At 36.7% G+C, this 19,304-nt stretch overlaps 1 protein-coding gene across 1 annotated transcript in view; it reads right to left on the bottom strand.

The window, feature by feature from the left end:
* Window positions 1–19,304, bottom strand: part of LOC148817995 (cadherin-4-like) — a 113,381-nt gene that overhangs the window by 57,167 nt on the left and 36,910 nt on the right. The window contains exons 5-6 of the mRNA XM_088937828.1: window positions 8,378–8,522; window positions 1,255–1,427 (exon numbers count right to left, since the gene is read on the bottom strand). Of these exons, the coding sequence (XP_088793954.1) occupies window positions 1,255–1,427; window positions 8,378–8,522 (318 nt within the window). The remainder of the gene's footprint in view (window positions 1–1,254; window positions 1,428–8,377; window positions 8,523–19,304) is intronic.

Raw genomic sequence — 19,304 nt, 5'->3', positions numbered from 1 at the left:
AATATAGATGTGTCATCTATTTATCAGGAATTAAAGTTTCTAATACTGGGTTATGCATATATCATCTATCTGACTACAGTAGCTACAGTATCTATGGTTTCTCTGCCGTTTTAATCTCTACATTGCTGTCTATGCAATCTGACAGACATATGGTTTTGATATTAATTCACAGAATTATGGAACTATAAACTTCTTTTTCAAAACACTTTAGTTGCAATTTCTGAGTTACTTTACTCTTGAACTGCAAAAATATGGATTTTCACACACCGCTTGATCAAATTACATAAATAACAGATCTTCTAACATATTTTCTAAAAGTACTGTAGGTGTTAGTCTAAGTGTCAAGGTGTTTGTAGAACTGGCTGATAAAATGTTGAGTGCTTCCTGTTTGCACATTCTTTTCATATCCATTGTTGAAAAAATGTGTATAGAACTCTGCTGTCCAGTGCATATACTGTAACTGCATTAAAAGCTGAGAAAATGAACAGCAGCTAAGGTTCTATACCACCTGTCAAGCCAACAACAAATACTAGATTATCTACACTATCATATGAAAAACAGCTAAGGGAATTTCAATGGTTTAGCACATGACATGGCAATAACTTAGTACGTATTCATTGACAGATGCCACATGCATCCTTGATATACAGAATGGATAGATGTTGACATATTGTTAACAGTTTTGTCATGGTGACAATTCAATTATAATGGTAGAATATTCCCTGCTGGTAAATTGGTCTATGTTGTAAAAATGACAAGCTTTGTTAAACAATGACAACTTATAATAATGAAAGTCACTATGTACACTGTTGATCTAAAATAATACAGGCAACACATCATATTTGTGAAATATATGATGTAGGCTTATTTTCTAGCACTACAGTCAATATTTTTGGGATGACCCATTTTTCATTTTATTATCTAACGTGGTTGGAAGGTTAGGCTTGCTGGGATAAGCTCCATTTAATTGGCGACCCTGTATTGGTTGAAGCAGTCACAAAATGGATGGGTTGGAAGGTAATGAATAAGAGAGGGCATTCAGACCTAAACAGAGTTTTAGTAGACTTTTGATCTACTGAAAAGCTTCATTAGATAAATATTATGTTCCATCACGCCACACTCATGTGATTGATACAATAGGTGGTAAAAAATGATTTAAATACAATCTCATGGATGACGAAAAAGACTTGATTTTCCTAAATCAAAAATCATCTGAGCATGGTCACCCTGCCCCATACCAGACTGCAGACCTACCTCTCTGTCCAGCCCAGCTGCCACTGTGACAATGTCTCCCGTCTCGCTGTTGATGGTGAACATGTTGGGAATGGGGCTATGTGGGGATTGGGAGAGAATCCTGTATCGCACCATCCCATTGGCTGTGGTATCATCATCTGCATCGTTTGCTGTCACCTTCATCACGTAGGAGCCTAATAAAGAACAAGATCATCTAGGTTTTACTATGTATTATTTTATATGTCACAAAGCTAGATGTATGTACATTTGAGATTTCTACTATATTGCAGTTGCATTCCTTAAAACATCCATTTTTCTCTGTTGTCTTTGCTTTAAAATTTCATAGTAAAACAAACAAAAAAAATTGGATCCCACCCTTGTGCTTAAAAAAATAAATGGTGGTGAAACAAGATGTTTTTATTCAGCAGGCGATTCTCTCCGAGTTCTCTCATGTTTTGTTTCTCATTTTACAATTTACATTTTTTAATCACAGGTCATGAACAGAATGTTGATGAATGCAATAATTTAGTTTTTGACACCTGCCTCCACCCTGTTGGGAGGTTTGCTTACTTAATTCAGCAAATGCTACACATTACACATCATATTGAATTCTAGTTAGGCGGCTGATGAGAATGGATGAAGCTTTATCCTAACCTCATGTTCAGAGTTACAGGGGTTGTGAGCTCTCCATGGCTTTGGCCACACTTAGAAAACTTCAGTGCAGAACCTCACGTCTCTCAACAAAATGTAATGACTAGATAACAACCAAATCAGGCTTTCTGTTCTATTTGGGATTTTTTCACATTCACGTTAGCAAACAGATGTGCAAGACAGGGCCAGTTCGCGCTGTTAGTTCAGCTGCAATCTAATTGCAAGTGATAGCACCATCATTTCAGTAACACCCCGTGCCGCACTATTACTGTAACTGCAACTTCTATTTCAAACTTCATTAAATTTCAAAGCAAGATTTGTCACTTGCCCAGAGAGAAACTCGGCTCAATACAGTGCCGGTTTCAAAGGGGCCAGATCAATGTTTAGACAACTTCACATTCCCTTCCTCTTCCTTCCCTGTCAAAAGGGGAATGCAGAACACAATGTGTCAAACATCTACTCATTAATTTCATTAAGTGAAATTCTTAACACGCTTAATCTTGGCTCCTTTGTATGGGTGGGTGTGAAAATGCTACTATGCGCCTGAAAGGATTAATTTCTCAGCCCCTTAAATTACTATTTAATTTGAAAACTAATTCAGCTCTGTAATTGGCTTTCCACTCAAATCGCTGGAGCTCAAAATTCAAACTTTTATAATTCATATGCATCTCATGGATGGAGCCACACGGACTCGCTGGGCTGTGGTATTATTTCTCGGCTCAAAGCTGCTTCAGTTTCTGCTTTGCTGGCCCTGTGCAATGACGGGTGTCTTCCTTAAATGTGCACAAGTGTGTACTAAAATGGAATACCCAAAAGGAAAACAATTTCAGCTGCTAGGCTGAGAGCGGTGAAAAAGGCACCAACTGCAGCATTATAGCCAGGCTTCAGTGTTAATACAGCAGGTGTTTCACTCTGGCGTAAGTGCTGTTTAAGATCAGACAGCAGACAACAGTTTAGGTCGGTTAAAAGTGGGACGGTTATTTTAAGGACAAGACCCTCTGTAACTGCACCTTGTAGACTCGTGTTGGACAAATAGATGTTTGTTATTTAAATCGTGACTTTTAACCCCCTACTCCTGTGCAAAATCTGTTGTACCGCCAGGTGCCACTGTGTGATATGGATATAAATATCTCTTATGCCTGATTTTGAAAAGTTCTTATAAGGTATTAGAAAATCATCACCAAAAAGCTACTTGAAAAGAATGTATGCCTCTATGACAACATATTGGATGTTTTGAGAAACTTCTTTCAAAAACAACTGTTAGAAAGTTAAAAAAAACGGAGCACCATGAAAGAAATAAATACCTGCGTGTGCTTCCTTTTTTCCATGAGGTCTTTGCATGTGCCAAAGCACCCAAGCAGCAATGAATTGGATTGAAACTAAATTTCTTTTTCAGGGAACAGAAGAGGAGAAAGGGCCAAATGAGACCTCGTCCAGCCAGAAACCTACTACATTGCCGTCTGACTGGAGAGGGGGAAGCTGTGAACCAGAGATGCTTTTTCACATGGCTAAGCACTATCTCGCTTCTCAGTTTACCGCTACTGAATGGTCCAGTGACTGCCTGAAAGCCTCTGGGATGGGATTTATAAGTTTGATCCACAGATAAGGTTGAGTGTCTTTTGGAATAAACCAAGGAATAAGTTGTCTGAGACAGCCTAAAATACAAAGGGTCATATTGATGAATGCACTGTACTAATGTGATACATTTTTGTAGCTTTATCTAATGGAAATCATTGGTTATTATATTTAGAGTTTTTGATTTGCATTTGTATTGTCCTTTACATGATATTCTCTTTCTCAATGTCTTTTGCTCTCATATGAAACCTGACTATGTAGTAATACAATATGCAGTAGGAAAAGGAAAGAATCTAACCAGCTGAACAACACTTTTCACTTAATATAAAAATTCTCCCTCAGAAAGTAGAATTAACAAGACCTTTGGTAGTTATAAGAGGTTGAAACCCCTAAAACAATTTTCTTAATTATCTTTATGGAAGACCTCTTTTAAAAACAGAGAAAGTCTTTCCTCTATTTGCTAAGAAGAGAAAATATAGATACATTTTCCACAAAAAAAAAACACGATAAACTCTTGAAGGCTGAAAGACAAGCTCAAGGTAAACATGCAGTAAAACATTCTACCTTACTGCCTCTCAGGGATGAAGAGCAGTGAGAGTGACTTGGAGACTTCCACTTGCCCACCTAAAGGGCGATCAATAGGTTTTGCAATCCACCATGATAGAAGCAAGAGTTTTTGGAGACTCAAGACAGGCAGCGTTGGATGTAGTGATGAATGCTTTGCTGCTGCAAAGCAGTGTGTCCTGACAAAGCTCCTTAAGACTTTATCTAGTCTGGACTCCACAGTGCACCTTTCCCAAAAATCTTACTAACGTGCAAAAGACACTTGAACTTGAACAAGATCATGTTCCTCTATTTAGCTCTTTGCTCTTTATGGAGGAACCGTTAGGGTACTTCAAGACATGCCATTTGCTGTCAGACTAGCCCAGAGTTTTCTTCTGATCTCTAACTTACCTCTCTGTCTTTCCCTGTACACATCACTGCCAGGCGCACACTTCGATAAAATATATCAAAGAGCCTACTGTATATACAGTATGTTCTATACGGGGTTCCTGTAGGTTTTGCTCTTCCATTTAAGATTGAATAAAACCACATGTAGTACTTTATAAAACACTTCTACCAAAGTTTGGCTTAGATATTGATCTTTTGAAGCTTTCATCTTATCACCAAAAGGCAATAAAGCTAGTGAGAGAAAACCAATAGGAGATATTGTGATCTAGAAAAAGCACTTTAATACTATGCCTTTGCCACGTCAGTTTAAATCCTCAAAAGAATCTTCTTAAATGTGCAGAAATCATGTTACCAGATATATTGGTGTAGTAATAATTTTTATATAATGCTGTGAAAATATTGTGCACAGTATTCTAAATGAGGATTAACAATTACAATATATAATTTTAATATAACATCATTTAAATTAAATCATATACTTTTAACAATGTATCCAAACATTTTTTGCTTTATTTTATTTCCCCATTATGTCTTGAAGATGTAATTGATGTCTCAACTTAAATAACTAGCATTTAGTTCACCATTACATTTACCATTTACCATTTAGTATTGATTGTTTGTTTGCAAAAACCTGCACATGTCTTTGTTAAACTTCACCTGCCTGGTGTTTGCCTAGTCTTGAATTTTATCTAAATCTTGTTGAATTTTATTTTCTTCTTTTCTTTTAATTTCTTCTATTTGACCCATTTATTAACTATACCAGTATCTATATTATTGGTATAAACAAACTGGTATTGGAACAGCTGTGGTCCTAGTTCAGATCCCTGTGCTATTCCAATATTACATTGACTCACTTAATCACCAATTATTTGTATTATTTTCTATGCAATAAGAAAGTTCCAAACACTTGTGTTTCCCTGAATGCCTACAGTACCACCTGTAATTTGAGAGTTGATCTTTCAAAAGCCTTTGACAATCCAAATGTATTATATATACCGTTTCTGTTGTTGTGTAAATGAAGTTTTGTAGTGAAATATGAGAGCAAAGGACTGTACTCTACTACCCATTTTGTCGGCTAGTTTATATTGACACCTGCCAAGCCTCACACGTTTATCTCAACGTGTGGCTTTTATATGGAATGGGAATGGAAACAGAATGGGAATGTCTGTTCTGACAATGTTTGGCACTTTTTAACGCAAAGATTCATGGGTAACTGGAACGAGCTACCCAGGCACATATTGTTGAAGCTGATACCTTGGCTTTTTTCACAAAGCAGCTGGATGAGACCCTCAGATCAATTTACCTACTAACAACCAAATGGGCTAGATGACTGAAAGGCTTCCTCTTGTTTGCAACCGTTCTTCTGTTATAATTGAAATATTGAATATTTGGATTCCCAAGTTGTTTATTTCACAGCAGGAATCTGCACTTCTGCATTTAATCAAAAACTAATTTGATTTTTTTCAGGACAGTGAGACAATAGTGTAACTAAAAAGCGCTTCAGCTTCTCTGTTAGAAATACAAGAAATACAGTAATCATGATCAGGATGTACCAATGGATTACTGTAATGTGCTGTTAAGTATTTAGGATTTTTGCACTTGTTAACTTGTGAATGCAACAAACAAAATATGAAAACAGTCACACTTTCCTACTTGTCACTACAGTGACCAAGGATAATTACAGTCTTGATAATAATACCTGTTTCACATTTTTTAAATCATGTGAGAAAATACAGATCATTTATTTGAATTTTTCACAAGCTACTCTCTTCGAATAATAAGTTATTTAGTGCAGAGTTTCAGCTTAGCCTTTCTGTGAAATTAATGTGATTTCTGCAACCTATTACCTCCATACATTTTACCATCAGTTCTGTCGTCAGACTTGGGTACTTTCATTTGTATACCGACTTCTATTGGCTACTTGACACTTGCTGGTAATTTGTCATCGCTTTTAATGTGCCCTTTTGATGTGATCATCATATTACTGTATATATCATCACAGTGATTTCTTTAATGCTACCACAGAGTTTTAGCAGGGCAATACAGACTTTTTTATTTTTCTGAATAACCCCGAAAGTGTTTAGAGACAATGATTCAATTTTCGTTTAAATGTCTTTGTGGGCCTCGGCTCACGTGATCACTACCAGAAAGTGAAGTCCATTTTCACACAATTCTAGCTGAGTCTATCTTGTCTGATTGCTAGTGACAATGGGTTCTTTGCAAGGATCTTGAGACAAGGATTCAATCAATGCAGTGGAAGGACCAGCATCTCTAACCCCTAATAAAATGCACGCCTCAGCCTCTAATGGCAAGGTTATGTCAAGCATCTTCTGTGATTCAATATAGGTATTTCTCAGCAATTACTTGCCAAACAAAATATAATCACTGCTCAATATAATGCTGACTTACAGACCCAGTCAATACTATGCACTAAATATGGACAGCACTCAAGTTCTCAGACCTAGGGTTGCACAGGCTGCCACTCAGCAAAGAAGGTTTAGACCCAAAGCCTTGTCTTAGTCCCAGGTGGCCTACTTGTTCCAACATGAGAAGTCTGCATTGTGTGGTACAAGGTTTCAAGATGAATGTTCCTTAATGAATGCCATTGACCAGCAGTTAAAGGAAAAGACAGAAGAGCTGTTATCAGAGATTTGCAAACCTGAAGGATAAAAGACCTTCAGAATAGCAAACTTTGTTGAGATAAACTGTGGATACATTGTGGATTAAATGGGGAGATTTTTTTGCTTGATTTTGTATATCTGAGTTTTTAAAACCTTTTGAACACCCTTTGTAGGAGATTAATTTTGGACATAGGAATATAAGGTGTCCAGTATGGCAAAAAAGAAAATGAAAGTTCTAAACCCTCATGCATAAATAAAAAGAGCCAGTGCACAAATTATTCTTCCCCAAGTCAACAGAATTGCTAAGGTAAAAAAAATACAGAAACAAATCAAATTCATCTTCCTGTTGATGGCCTCCAGCAAAGGTCCAATTAATGTGTGGAAATGAGCAATTTCTTCAGGTGAGGTAGAGTAAGTGTGTATATGAGCTAAAGCACCTTGAAGAAAACATAGCTAACGCATTCCCAATGCTGAACTCAGCAAAGCTGCAAAGTCTGCTTCAAAGAACCCCATTCTGTGTACTAGTCAGGAGTCACTAGAGGCCTGGGGTCTATGCCTGAGGAACTTGCATTAGACTGCTGTCAGGCAGGAGCGTGTGCATTGATGTGTCGGGAGCTTTTCTAGGCAATTTTACCAGCCTGCAACAAAACCCTAGATTCTGCAATGTAGGATCCTGAGATCAAATTTTATACATTCGCCAAATGGATTTAATAGCTTAGGCTGTTAATTTAAAGCTCCATAACACAACGTTATGCAGTTCTCCTTAAGACGATAATTTCCCTAAACAGCCATTACAATCACCTAAAGTGGAAAAGCATGATATTATTTTAAACTTTTGTTTGGAAAATGGGCTGGTATAAAGGTCTCTGGCGCATTGCTACTCAGTTTGTTATTCATGTAATATGCTGTCTAAAATTATGATGTGCATGAATCTCTTTAACTGGTTTTCATCTTGATTAAGTTACTGATTACAAAGTACAGGGTAGGATCCTATTCAGCAGACAGGTCTTATAAGATCTCCTACTGGGATATCTTGTTGCACTGTCAGTGAGTGATGATGATTCTAACATTATCTATTTTATTAAGCTGTAAATGACAATTTACAAAAAGTTGCACATTATAGATACATTTAGGATTTGTTCTATAAAAAGAGCCCTTTCAATCATACTATTATACAAGCAAACAATTGCTAAGCAATGATCGGTAAAAGTATAACAGCAGGCTCTATAAAACACGGTGCTGTTTCACAAATATCAGTGCCAACTTTACAACAACAACTGCAGGAAAAGTGGAAGCCTTCCGTCAAGCTCATAACTCTCAAAGAGTTTTTATTATTATTTTTTTACCTGGCTTAGATCCTTCATCCACTGATCCATTGTAGACCTGGTTGTGAAACTCCGGCCTGTTGTCATTCATGTCTATCACATAGATGTAGAGATCAATGGGATTCTCCACTTTGATACCATTCATGTCCACTGCATGCGCCCTCAGCTGTTGGAGACAAAGAAAGCCCACAGTTAGACTATTCAGAACCACATTCAATTCCCTTTGGAAACCCCAGAGCCTTGACAGGGATATTATCACAGCGCAGAAATGCTCTAAAAAATCCACACGAGTTTACCAGAACAGTAAAATCACTGTGACCTAAAACAAAAATATAAAACATTAATTAAAACTATTGTTTCAGTTTTTCAAGTTTTTCAACCATTATAATCACCTTAAGTGGAAAAGCATGACATTGTTTTAAACTCTTGTTTTGAAAACGGGCTGGTATAAAGCTCTCTGGTGCATTGCTCCTCAGTTTCTTGCTCAGTTATTTTAAGTATTCAGGTTTTAAGAGTACAATACGATTAATTATTATTTCTCCACCTTTTAGTGTTTTAAGGAAATATTTATTCTCCATAGTTTTGGTATACAGAATTTTAATCTGTAAAAAACACAGTGCACAACGACTGCACAGCACAACTCTACTGCACATGCACTGGACTATAGGGACCTTAATTTAGAAATTGAGCAAAGGAGGCACTTTTTTACATGAGGGGTTGTGAGAGTGGAACACGTTACCAACTTATCTCATGAAGCTGATGCCTTGGCTTCTATTGAAAACTTCTGAATGAAATCATCAGATCAATTATCTAGTAGACACCAACCAATCTACCCAGGCCAATTCATTTTGTGTCATTTGTAACCTTTCTTTTGTTATGTTTTTAATAGATTTTGACTTGTGGGTAAACTCTTGGATTCCAATCAGTTAAGTTCCTATGCTTCAGTTATTAGTGAACTGCAAGAGGCAGGTATGGTCTGTTACTGGAAAAACATCTAACAGATCACATCTGCAGTACACAACAGATCAAGTCTTCTGTACACTTCTCATAGATCTGAAAATGGTTTTACTATCTACTAGTCTCATCTCAGAAGATCTCAGAAGCTAATTACGTTTTGACCTGATATTGTATGCTGGTAGACCTGACCTGAAGACCTGAATTTCCATACCAATGCCCCAGTATGGTGAAGGATGACACTGTTCCTAAGGTTGTGAGCCTTTTGAAGGAGACATTTAACTATGCTGCTGATTACTTGGCCATTAAAGATCCCATGGTGTTGATCACAAGAGTAGGGGGTGTTACCCTGGTGTTCTGCCTATTACCACTTTAGGCTTGCACAATCTGGCCTCCTTAAATGTTCCCCTTAATTAAAATGTTTAATTCTCCACCTGATTTGCGATAAAGTGAATAGCTGTCATGCATAACCCAGGTGGATTTAGCACTCCTGTGACAGATCAAGTAGTTGTCTTCCACACAAATGAAGTCCTGTGGATTCTTCTGGATGTAAATACAAATGTAAGCAATTACTAATTATTAAATAGTATTATTTTAATAACATGCTCTATTTTTTCTTTACATCATCTGTGGCCATAACAATCGCCTGTAGAAATGTAGTGACGGCCATTTAGAGCATTGGGATTTCCAGATTAAGCCGAATACACGTTACCTATACCTTCTTTCATGGCAGTATTAGTTAATTACAGAGGTATGCCAGTAAGCCCAGCTGAGGAAACCTTCTCGGAAACAGGCTCACTGAATGTCACAGAAGCCACTCAAATAGAAAGAAAACTTAAGCTTTTAAAGTTTGAATCCTTCCACAGCATCATTCTACTCTGTTGTACTGTACATAAACATTCTTCAAAAGACTTGTATTCCCTGCTTAATGGAAGTATGTGAACTTTCATCTGTTTTGTCTCCAAATGGTCTGTCCATTAAGCATCATCTTTCCTGTAGCTGCAATCATTTGCTTTCTTTAATAAGGAAAGAGGCTGGAATTACCATTCATTGAATCTAATAAAATATTTATTTCTTTTCCACACTCAGATCGACTTACTTTACACAGCAAGGAAAAAAAAGACTTTAGAAACTTTGGCTTTCATGATTTCAATATTCTCAGCTGGATCTTTGTTTCCTGGTGTTCAGATCCATGTGTTGTTCTTCCCTCTGTTTGAATACACTTGATTCGCACCCTCAGGAATGTTTACTTAGATGAATATGAATAGGTAACATAATATCTTCTGCTGAGTTTTCATCTCAGTTGAAAAGGTCCTCAACACATCAAATGGAAGTCAGTAAATATTTCCTGTAGTTTCTAATTTCACTTAAACATGAAAATGTATTTAACATGTAGTTGCATAGAGGCCTAATATTCATTAAAAATTTTAATATACCACACCATAAGATTTAAGTGGAGTATAATCTAAAAGTTACATATACTGTACCATTGCCAATATTCTTGTTTTAAATTGGAAATTACCCTTTTTAATTTTTAATTTAATTTTCTAATTTGGTACTGCTGTATAATAATTGACTTGGCCTATCATGATGACTCTTGTACCATGATAGGATGAGAAAAGAACATATGCTCTTTCCTATGGAAACGAAAACCATCTGCCAGTTTTCGTGCCATGAACCCCAGAGATAGCGTACAAGAAAATTATTGTGGGTTGAAGAAATGATGAGTCCATAACAGACAACTCTGTGATTTTAAAGGTACCCAACAATTCCCAGTGTTTCACAGTCACAGGTGTGTCTAGGAAACTACAGCCACCCTCAAGGTATTCAGGCAGTTGTGAGACTCAACCTGAGGCCTAACCTTACCTAATGGAATAACATGGACTTGAACTGCCAGTACGTGGTACATTAGGTCCCAACGCTAGCTCCAAAGGGATATCTTTATTAGTTAAGTTACTCAGTTTTTAATAGGTATTTTCATCTTAGTAAGAAAGAATCCTTACCTGCAAAATTATATCCCGGTAATAAGAGAACATGAGAATGCAATCAGGTAATAAAACAATGAGGAAAAAGCTTTCGTATGATCCATAAATACTTTTTTTTCAAAATGCTAACATATGACAGTATAATGTACAATAGAGCTAAAGGGCTGCAGACAGCAGCAGTAACATAAAAATAATCATATTAATTTAAACTTCTTAAGTTAGGGATTTTTTAAGTTACTTTTCTAAATCCTAATCAATATATAAAAATATAGCTCATTCATTTTGATGTCTACGTCAATAACCTCTGTGTTATACAGGCAGAAGAAAACCTGGCACTTCACAATCAAAGCAATGCATGAAGCACAATTATCAAATATATATAAATCATGGAAAGATGAATAGATCTAGTCTGTACTAAGCATTTAATAAATCTTGAATAGATGACTCAGAACCATCTGTTTTATTTCAGGCACTACGGCGAAAGGCTATGATTTGTTTTTCTAAGAACAGTCTTTAATTTTTCTCAATATTCCTGATTGTGGCTCTTGAATAAGCCGATAGTATTTGGGCACAGGTGTAGAAGCCAAGAGCATCAGAATCTCAGCCTGAGCTTATCCAAAAGCATCTCTCCCCTGTTGTGTTTAAAGAATGACAAGTCTAGGCAGATCCTGACAGATAATGCCCGATCGTCATACAAAAGAAGTGAAACCATGGGTGAGCACAGCTACAATTATGAAGCCTCTTTCAGATCATATACTATACAGATAATAGCAGGACTTTTTTAAAATTCTAATCAATAAAAGAAGCTTGGCAAAGAAATTATCCTGGACATTTTCTGGACATTTCTAAAGCTTTAAGAGACATTTAATTAATACAAACCTTGCTAAAAACAAGACCTCCTCCCCAGAATAAAGCATTTAGATATTTGTTTTCTACAGACAGTCAAACTAATCCTCTCCTTTGAGTTAAGAAATTGCTTTTTTTTTAGAAAGAATACATTGTAAGACTGAATTCTTTAATGTGTGGCATGAAAATAATTGAGCAACTATACACTACATGTGAGAGAAGAGTCTTGTTTTTCCTGATGAAAATAGTACAGTAGTTACTATGTAAAATATCTCGGGGTAGGTTTACATGGATATAAAGCTTGTAACCCAGACCTCTCCTATTTGTCATTCCTAAATCTTGCAACTCAGAAAGCAAACCTTGACCTTTTCAACTGGTGCAGCAGACAGACTGTGAAGTGATTCCTGCTGGAGAAGATCACACTGTGCATATTTCTCTGCTTGATGATTCTTGGCCTGGCCAGCACATGCAAACACAAAGGGCCTGCAGGCAAAACAGCTCCCTTTCCTAGTACTGGAAGCTTTCATTTTGGTTTTGGAGTGTGCCCTCTTCATCACTGTGAAAGTTTTCTGATCCCTTCTTCAATGTCATTCACAGCAACAGACACCCGTCTGGTAGACCTCTAAGGAAAACCAAGTAAATACATGCACTGTACTTGGTGCTGGTAGGTCAGTTTTCATATCAGTGCCCCATTATAGTGATATGTGATCTTTGGTTAATATGTTAAACTTGACTATTTGGTAATCTGGATAAATTTTACCCTCGGGTTCCACAGTCAGGATTACTTAAAATTCTGTCTTAATTCAACTACTGAATTCAATTTATTTTCTACCCATTCTGCTGCATACTGGCAATTCTGATGTATAATGGCTGCTACACATCACCTACCTGAGTCCCCTACCTAAGCTTTGGGATGAAAATAACTACATCATTGTAAATATTTTTTAGCTGTATTAGTTTTACACAGGCTTCAGCCTGTAAAAGGACAACAAATACAACTGAGTCACAGATGCAACTCTATGGCCAAGTCAAGAGGTTTCAGCATGTTTGCCAAACCTTCAGACAAATGTCTAAGCTTTGATTTTGCTAGTATGTTGATAACATGGAAAAGATCACATCAACAATTGAGCTGACAAAAAAAAACTCTTCAGTCTTTGCCATAGCAGTAGCCTTGGGAAAAAAAATGGAATTATTTCAATTCACTTCTTCAGGCATGTCTCTCTTCTTGATTCTTTATCCATAAAAAATTGCATCTACAGGTCTTCCAGAGGTTAATTTGACTTTACTTTTTCCTGCACATTGTTTGATCTTGCCGTGCACCCAATATCCCTGCACAACGACTGCAATGAACACACTTGACTGGTGTCAAGGAAGTTATCACTTCTGCTGTTGGATCTGGTAATTCAATAACATTAGAAGTCAAAGATTACCACAGTGTTTAAAGAATGGAAAATGTAATTCTGTGTTGGAATTAAAGTTATTATCTTCAAAAGAATGACAAAATGGTCACCGTTGGCTCCAGATGGAGATCAATGAGGAATTGTGCAATATTTTGATGTTGCATATTACACAGTGTTTCCCCTTTGCAGTAATTTTGTCTGAATTTGTACTCGACTTGGCTCAGAGGATGGGTTTTTGATACAGTAACTTTATGTTTTTCACATTTTATTTTCAGGCTAAAATGGAGTAGTGCAATTTATCATTTTTACAATTGAAGTGTTTGTCTCTGGCAATATTAATAATCAAATGGATTTTTATTGGAAAGTAAAATGGTTTCCTTTACAGTTATTAAAAAATATAATCTTAGCCAGATTGGCATTTTGCGTTGAGTTTACTGATGTTTAAGTCGAAGCTGGAACATCAAATAAATGAAAGGAATGCTCGATACTTTTTATGCAACAATTTAAGACATTAATGTGTTTTATTGTGTGACTAATATCAACTTTTCTGAACTACATCAGTAATCACAGTATTTCATTTATTCACTTTCAATTTATTTCATTTCTTCAATTTAAGAAGTGAATTTAAGAAGTTTTTATTCACAAAACTAAGATCACCCTGCAATTCTACTTAATTATACATGACACACTGGATATTAATACAGACTTAAGCAAACAAACAAAGAAACAAACAAAATCTGTTTTCTCAGCTGTAAAGCTATAGTCTGACGTATCCTGCAGGGAAAGCATGTGATTTAAGAACCTTGCTTGGTGCACAAAAAGTGTGGAGAGTGAATCTTTACCATTATTTAAATGTTGGCAGGTATGCTTGCTTTGCAATCCCTTGCAGAATGTGTTCCGAGTCATACAAAATGAATCCTCCGTCCTGTATTGCTCTTCTTTACAAATGAAACCATAAAGGCTCTTTGAAATTTTAAAAAAAACTCCCCTGCTAGAAAATGTTTCCTTCATGGGCACTGCTCCAGAAGCACTGACAAACTAGCACAGCAATGTTAATGTCACGTTTTGAACTCTACCACCTCTTTACTTACAATTATGCCAATTCAGCTTCTGCCAGGAGACTATTTAGGAGTTTTAGAAAGTCCAGTTTAAAAATTCTTGAGCCTTCCAAATGAACTGCTTTTCAAAGCCTAATCATCTACATGAGGTGCTGATTCTTCCCCGCTCTCACTCGGAAAACAGTCAGAACTGCTCAGTTCAAAACACCAAAGTTAGGCTTAGTAACAGGATTTTTTAACGGTCGGATTTTGTGTTTTGGGATTGGCAAATAGAAAATGTCTCAGTCACAAACAAAAATAAACAAATACACTGGGGAGTAAGAAAGAGAAAAAGTAAGAGTTGATAATACTTTCCTAAATTTCCATAATGGATAGAAAGATGACTGGAAGATCGCAAAACCTTAACCTTACAAACCTTACAACCCTTTAAACGTATGTGCTGATCCAGTTTGGTAATTAAAACAACAACCTGTTAATAAGAAAACAAGGTTATCTGTTCTTAGGTTCATGCCTTAATTGAACAGCCGATTGTTACACTTTATTTGTAATAGGAGCACAGCTGACAGGTGTGGCTGTGTGATATTTCATTCCTCCCCTAGTGTAATTTAGCCACCAATTTGTGTGCTGTTTTATTATTGTGGTTTGGTTATTTTTTGACCCTTGCTGCCAAAAAAATCTGCTGACAAATACTATTTCTGCATAAATAGCGATGCATTTGAAAAAAAAATCACAAACGGCAGCATTTAAAATTGTACAGATTTGTAGGACGTATACAAAATAGCAGTATTGAATACTCTCCCCTTCATTAGGATGACTTCTTTATGGTTTAAAGAGACTTCTGCATTTGGCTAATAAATAATGAAAACTAGCCTTAGACATACGAAGGTCACACATGAGAGGATGTTGTTTAGTCAGTTTTCCTCATCTGGTGGTGAGTAACTTACAGCTCTGCACAAATGTAAATGACTATCATTCCCTCTTTCAGGACTCGAGCTGGAGGGGGTGAAAACTTTACAGCTGATTACCTAGGAAAGTTAATTTGCTCAGACCTTGCACTTGTGGTTTAAAACACCCTTGGGTTTCATTAAAGCATTTTACAGCGATGAGAAATGTGTTTAAGAATTTATTACCATGAAACCCGCCATCTATAACTTTGCTATATTTATTTTATGTGTATATGTGAGTTAGGTGAGGATAAATTCAGGTTGCTTAAAATGTTCCATTTCTGGATGATTTTAGAAAAATGCAATGGGTTTATTACATATCAACTTTAGCATCTCCCCTGCTTTGGGACAAGCTTAACTGAGGGGAAAAAAGATCTAACCTTTTCAACTGAGCCTTATTGTCCCTGACTGAGTCAATTAGTTTGAGCAGGCAAGTCATGCCTTTTTTAAAACCTAGCAAATGGGGTGAACCTCACAAAATGCAACAGAGTAAGGAAATGGGTTTAAAAAGAAAATTCTATATACTGTATATATGAAGTGATGCCAGAGTGCCTGGAATACTGCTTCGATTTGTACATATCAAATTGTAACAGCAATTTATTTCACAGCTACAGGGGAAAAAAAAGCCATGTATAACAAAATGAGGATCTCAAGCCATGCGTGGGGGCCGTCTGAACACATTGTACTTCTACTGTTTCTCTGTTTGCGATACTGCTGTTGTATTCTGGAAGTCTCTTGTTCGGTAAAAACAGATTGTGATTCAATGATTTATGGAGACACACTATATAAATGTTGTAAGAGGGAGCAGCTGTTTACCGTCTTCCCAGCACAGTGAAAAAGCCATCAGATAAAGCAGCAGAACTAGACAATGCCTCCAGCTCAATCTGCAGGTTATTAAACCTGGCAGCAAAATAAGACAGCAGTCATGGGGGGGAATGCTGACGTGCTGGAGGAGCAAGCTCTGCAAGTCTTCCTGTTCCTCCATGTGCCAGTTTTCCAAGAAACTCAGAAGGAAACAAAGTGCACCAAAGAAAGGCCATATTCAGTGGAGTCGCTCGTTTCTGTCACACAGAATTTTACTTTGGGGCAGACGGTGCACTGCAGATTGCAAGCACTCAGGTACTGCATGTGCAGTTTACACTGTGATGTCTGCCATGCAGAGCTTTTCCAAAGCAAACAACTTTGGATCTTTGTCTTCAGTTTGTACTGCAGTTCAGAACCATGACTTTTATGAATGCAATCATTTAACAGACACCATTCTCTATTATTTGGTTCTAAATCAACAGCCCACGTAGTATACCAGACAGTTTGTCAGACAGCCATGATACAGCACTACTGTAGAACATACTGTTCAATGTGCTTGAATAGGAAGCAGTCAACAGCTTTATAAACTTTGCAACTTGCAATATACAATGACAACCAGATTCATGTCACTTCTTAACCTGTGAGATAATTAATAAATATAAATAATTACTTGCATAAATAATATGTTCTGAAGAGTGACATCAATGATATATATATAGACAGCCATATACATCAGAAACTAGACTTAGTTCTGGTTTTATACACTTTTAAAACAAACAACAAAACAGTTTTTTCATTATGTCTGACAGGTAAGATGAATATACACACTTACTTTCTTTATGAACAAGACAACACAGAGAAAAGAAAATTCTTCCTAATTGACAGCTGAGGTTCTCTGAATCTCTGCAAGTGAAGATTTTGCCGAGAAATCCTCTTCTTATTTATAAAAACGAAATGAAACGAGCGTCAAAGCAGGTCTGACAATAAAATTAAACAAAACTAAAGTGACGTTTCATAAAAATGTATCTCCCAAGGAAAGTGAAGAAAATAGCCTCCAGATAGGATAGATTATCTTCTATTATATATGTATACAAGGCCAATTAATGTTATAAAGTGAAAATCAAATGCCTGAAATACAAAAATGGGCAGAAGAGTATTTGAAAGGTGAAGTGCCAAATTAATTTAAAAGGGTCTTTGTACAGTGGAGTTTGCCTCTAGTATTTATATGGATTGAGAAACTTAGAGCCTCCAAAGAGGAATGATACCACAAATACAGCAGTTAGATTTTATGTATAATTCCAGCATGGTATTAATCTGTAATTGTTCCTCTGTATGTTACACACTGACGCAGCACCCTACTCTAACCTTCACAATATACGTCCATTTTATAAACTGCTTTATCCAATACAGGGCTGTGGGGAGCCTGAGCCTATCCCATCAAGCAATGAGTGCAAGGCATGATTACCCTGGACAAGACGCCAGCCCGTCACAGTGCAAACACAGAGTCAAACAAACACTGTTCTCACGAGGGACGTTTTTTTACAGAAGCCAATTAACCTACCAGTATGTCCATGAACTGTGGGAGGAAACCAGAGCACCTGGAGGAAACCCATGTGAACACAGGGAGAACATACAGTACTACATTAGCTCAATGCAGATGGCGCCCCAGGAATTGAACCCCTGGGCCTCAGCTTGGCAAGGCAGCAATGTTAACCACCGCTCCACAATGCCACCCCCTTCGCAATACCCAAAAAAGGCATACAAACAAATATGCCTGAAATAACAAGAAGTAAAAAAAAGAAATGACTGGGTTCCAACCATAGCTCTAGTTTAAAAAGAGTAATAGGATGTCCCAATAAATATGACAAAGCCATGGCAAGAGGCAGGAACCACTGCTGCACCAAGGAAATACTGAACTGGATTGCAACATAAAAAACCAAAAAGAAAAGACCAGTAAGTTTGAAAGAGCAAGCTAAGTGAGGACAGCCATCAGCAAGACTGCGGAAATGAATCATGGTAGGGGCATCGCCATCAGCTACCTAAAGGCTGATGATATAAACGGATATGCAGCTGGTCTCAATGCTGTGTTATATTAAGTGAAATAAGGTACAAAGGAGAGAAACTAGCAGACTGGAAGAGTGCATATCTCTTCTGCTAGCAAGGACCCAGAAGTTGAAAAGAAAGTGTTTGTTTCAAAAGAAAGCAAAACTAATGAATATTATCAAAGACAAGTCCAATATCCTATACATCATCTAAGTTTATATTTCAACAAGGTACCATGTTCAAAATGTACAGGACTTTTGTGACGAAGTGTAGAATCTGTGTGAAAATGGAAATATACCTTCATAAGATACAGAGACATTTTAAATATACGCCTTATCAATATTTTGGCTATAAGTTGTCTTTTAAAAGATACGGTGATTTTGAGGTTGGTTCAAAACTTTGATTAAAGGGAAGGCTGTAGGGTCATATGAGAGTTAGAAGTCAGTGCACCCCAAGAGGTTGTTGACTTGGTGGTGAAGATGGGGATGATGGAACAGTGTTGGTCAGGAATTGTCTACAGGAATGCGAAGTCCTCCTCACAGATGTTCATATGAACTACATAAAAAGCATCAAGGGCAACTTAACCAGATATTGATGAAGCACGGGAGACAAAAAAAGAATGACATTCTCACTCTATATCAATCTCAATTATAATTAGAATAAGAACTCATTTATCACATCTAGAAAAATGTCAAGAAATGGGCATGTAAAGTCATTGACAGATTGAAGAATGAAATTGACTGGATCCTAATTCGTAAGGAGCACATAATAAAACCTCTGCCAAAAATCATGTTATCAATTGGGTAATGAAAATATTCAAACAGAAATTGCACTTCATAATACATTCCTTTATGTATTACTTATTTTACCATTTAATAATTTCTTATTTTGTATTATTATTTATTTTATGATTA

The sequence above is a fragment of the Atractosteus spatula genome, chromosome 19 (assembly GCF_055471065.1).
Source record: "Atractosteus spatula isolate fAtrSpa1 chromosome 19, fAtrSpa1.hap1, whole genome shotgun sequence".
In the NCBI taxonomy this organism is placed as follows: Eukaryota; Metazoa; Chordata; class Actinopteri; order Semionotiformes; family Lepisosteidae; genus Atractosteus; species Atractosteus spatula.
The sequence above is the reverse complement of the archived record's forward strand: the minus strand, read 5'-3'. Positions and strand labels throughout refer to the sequence as shown.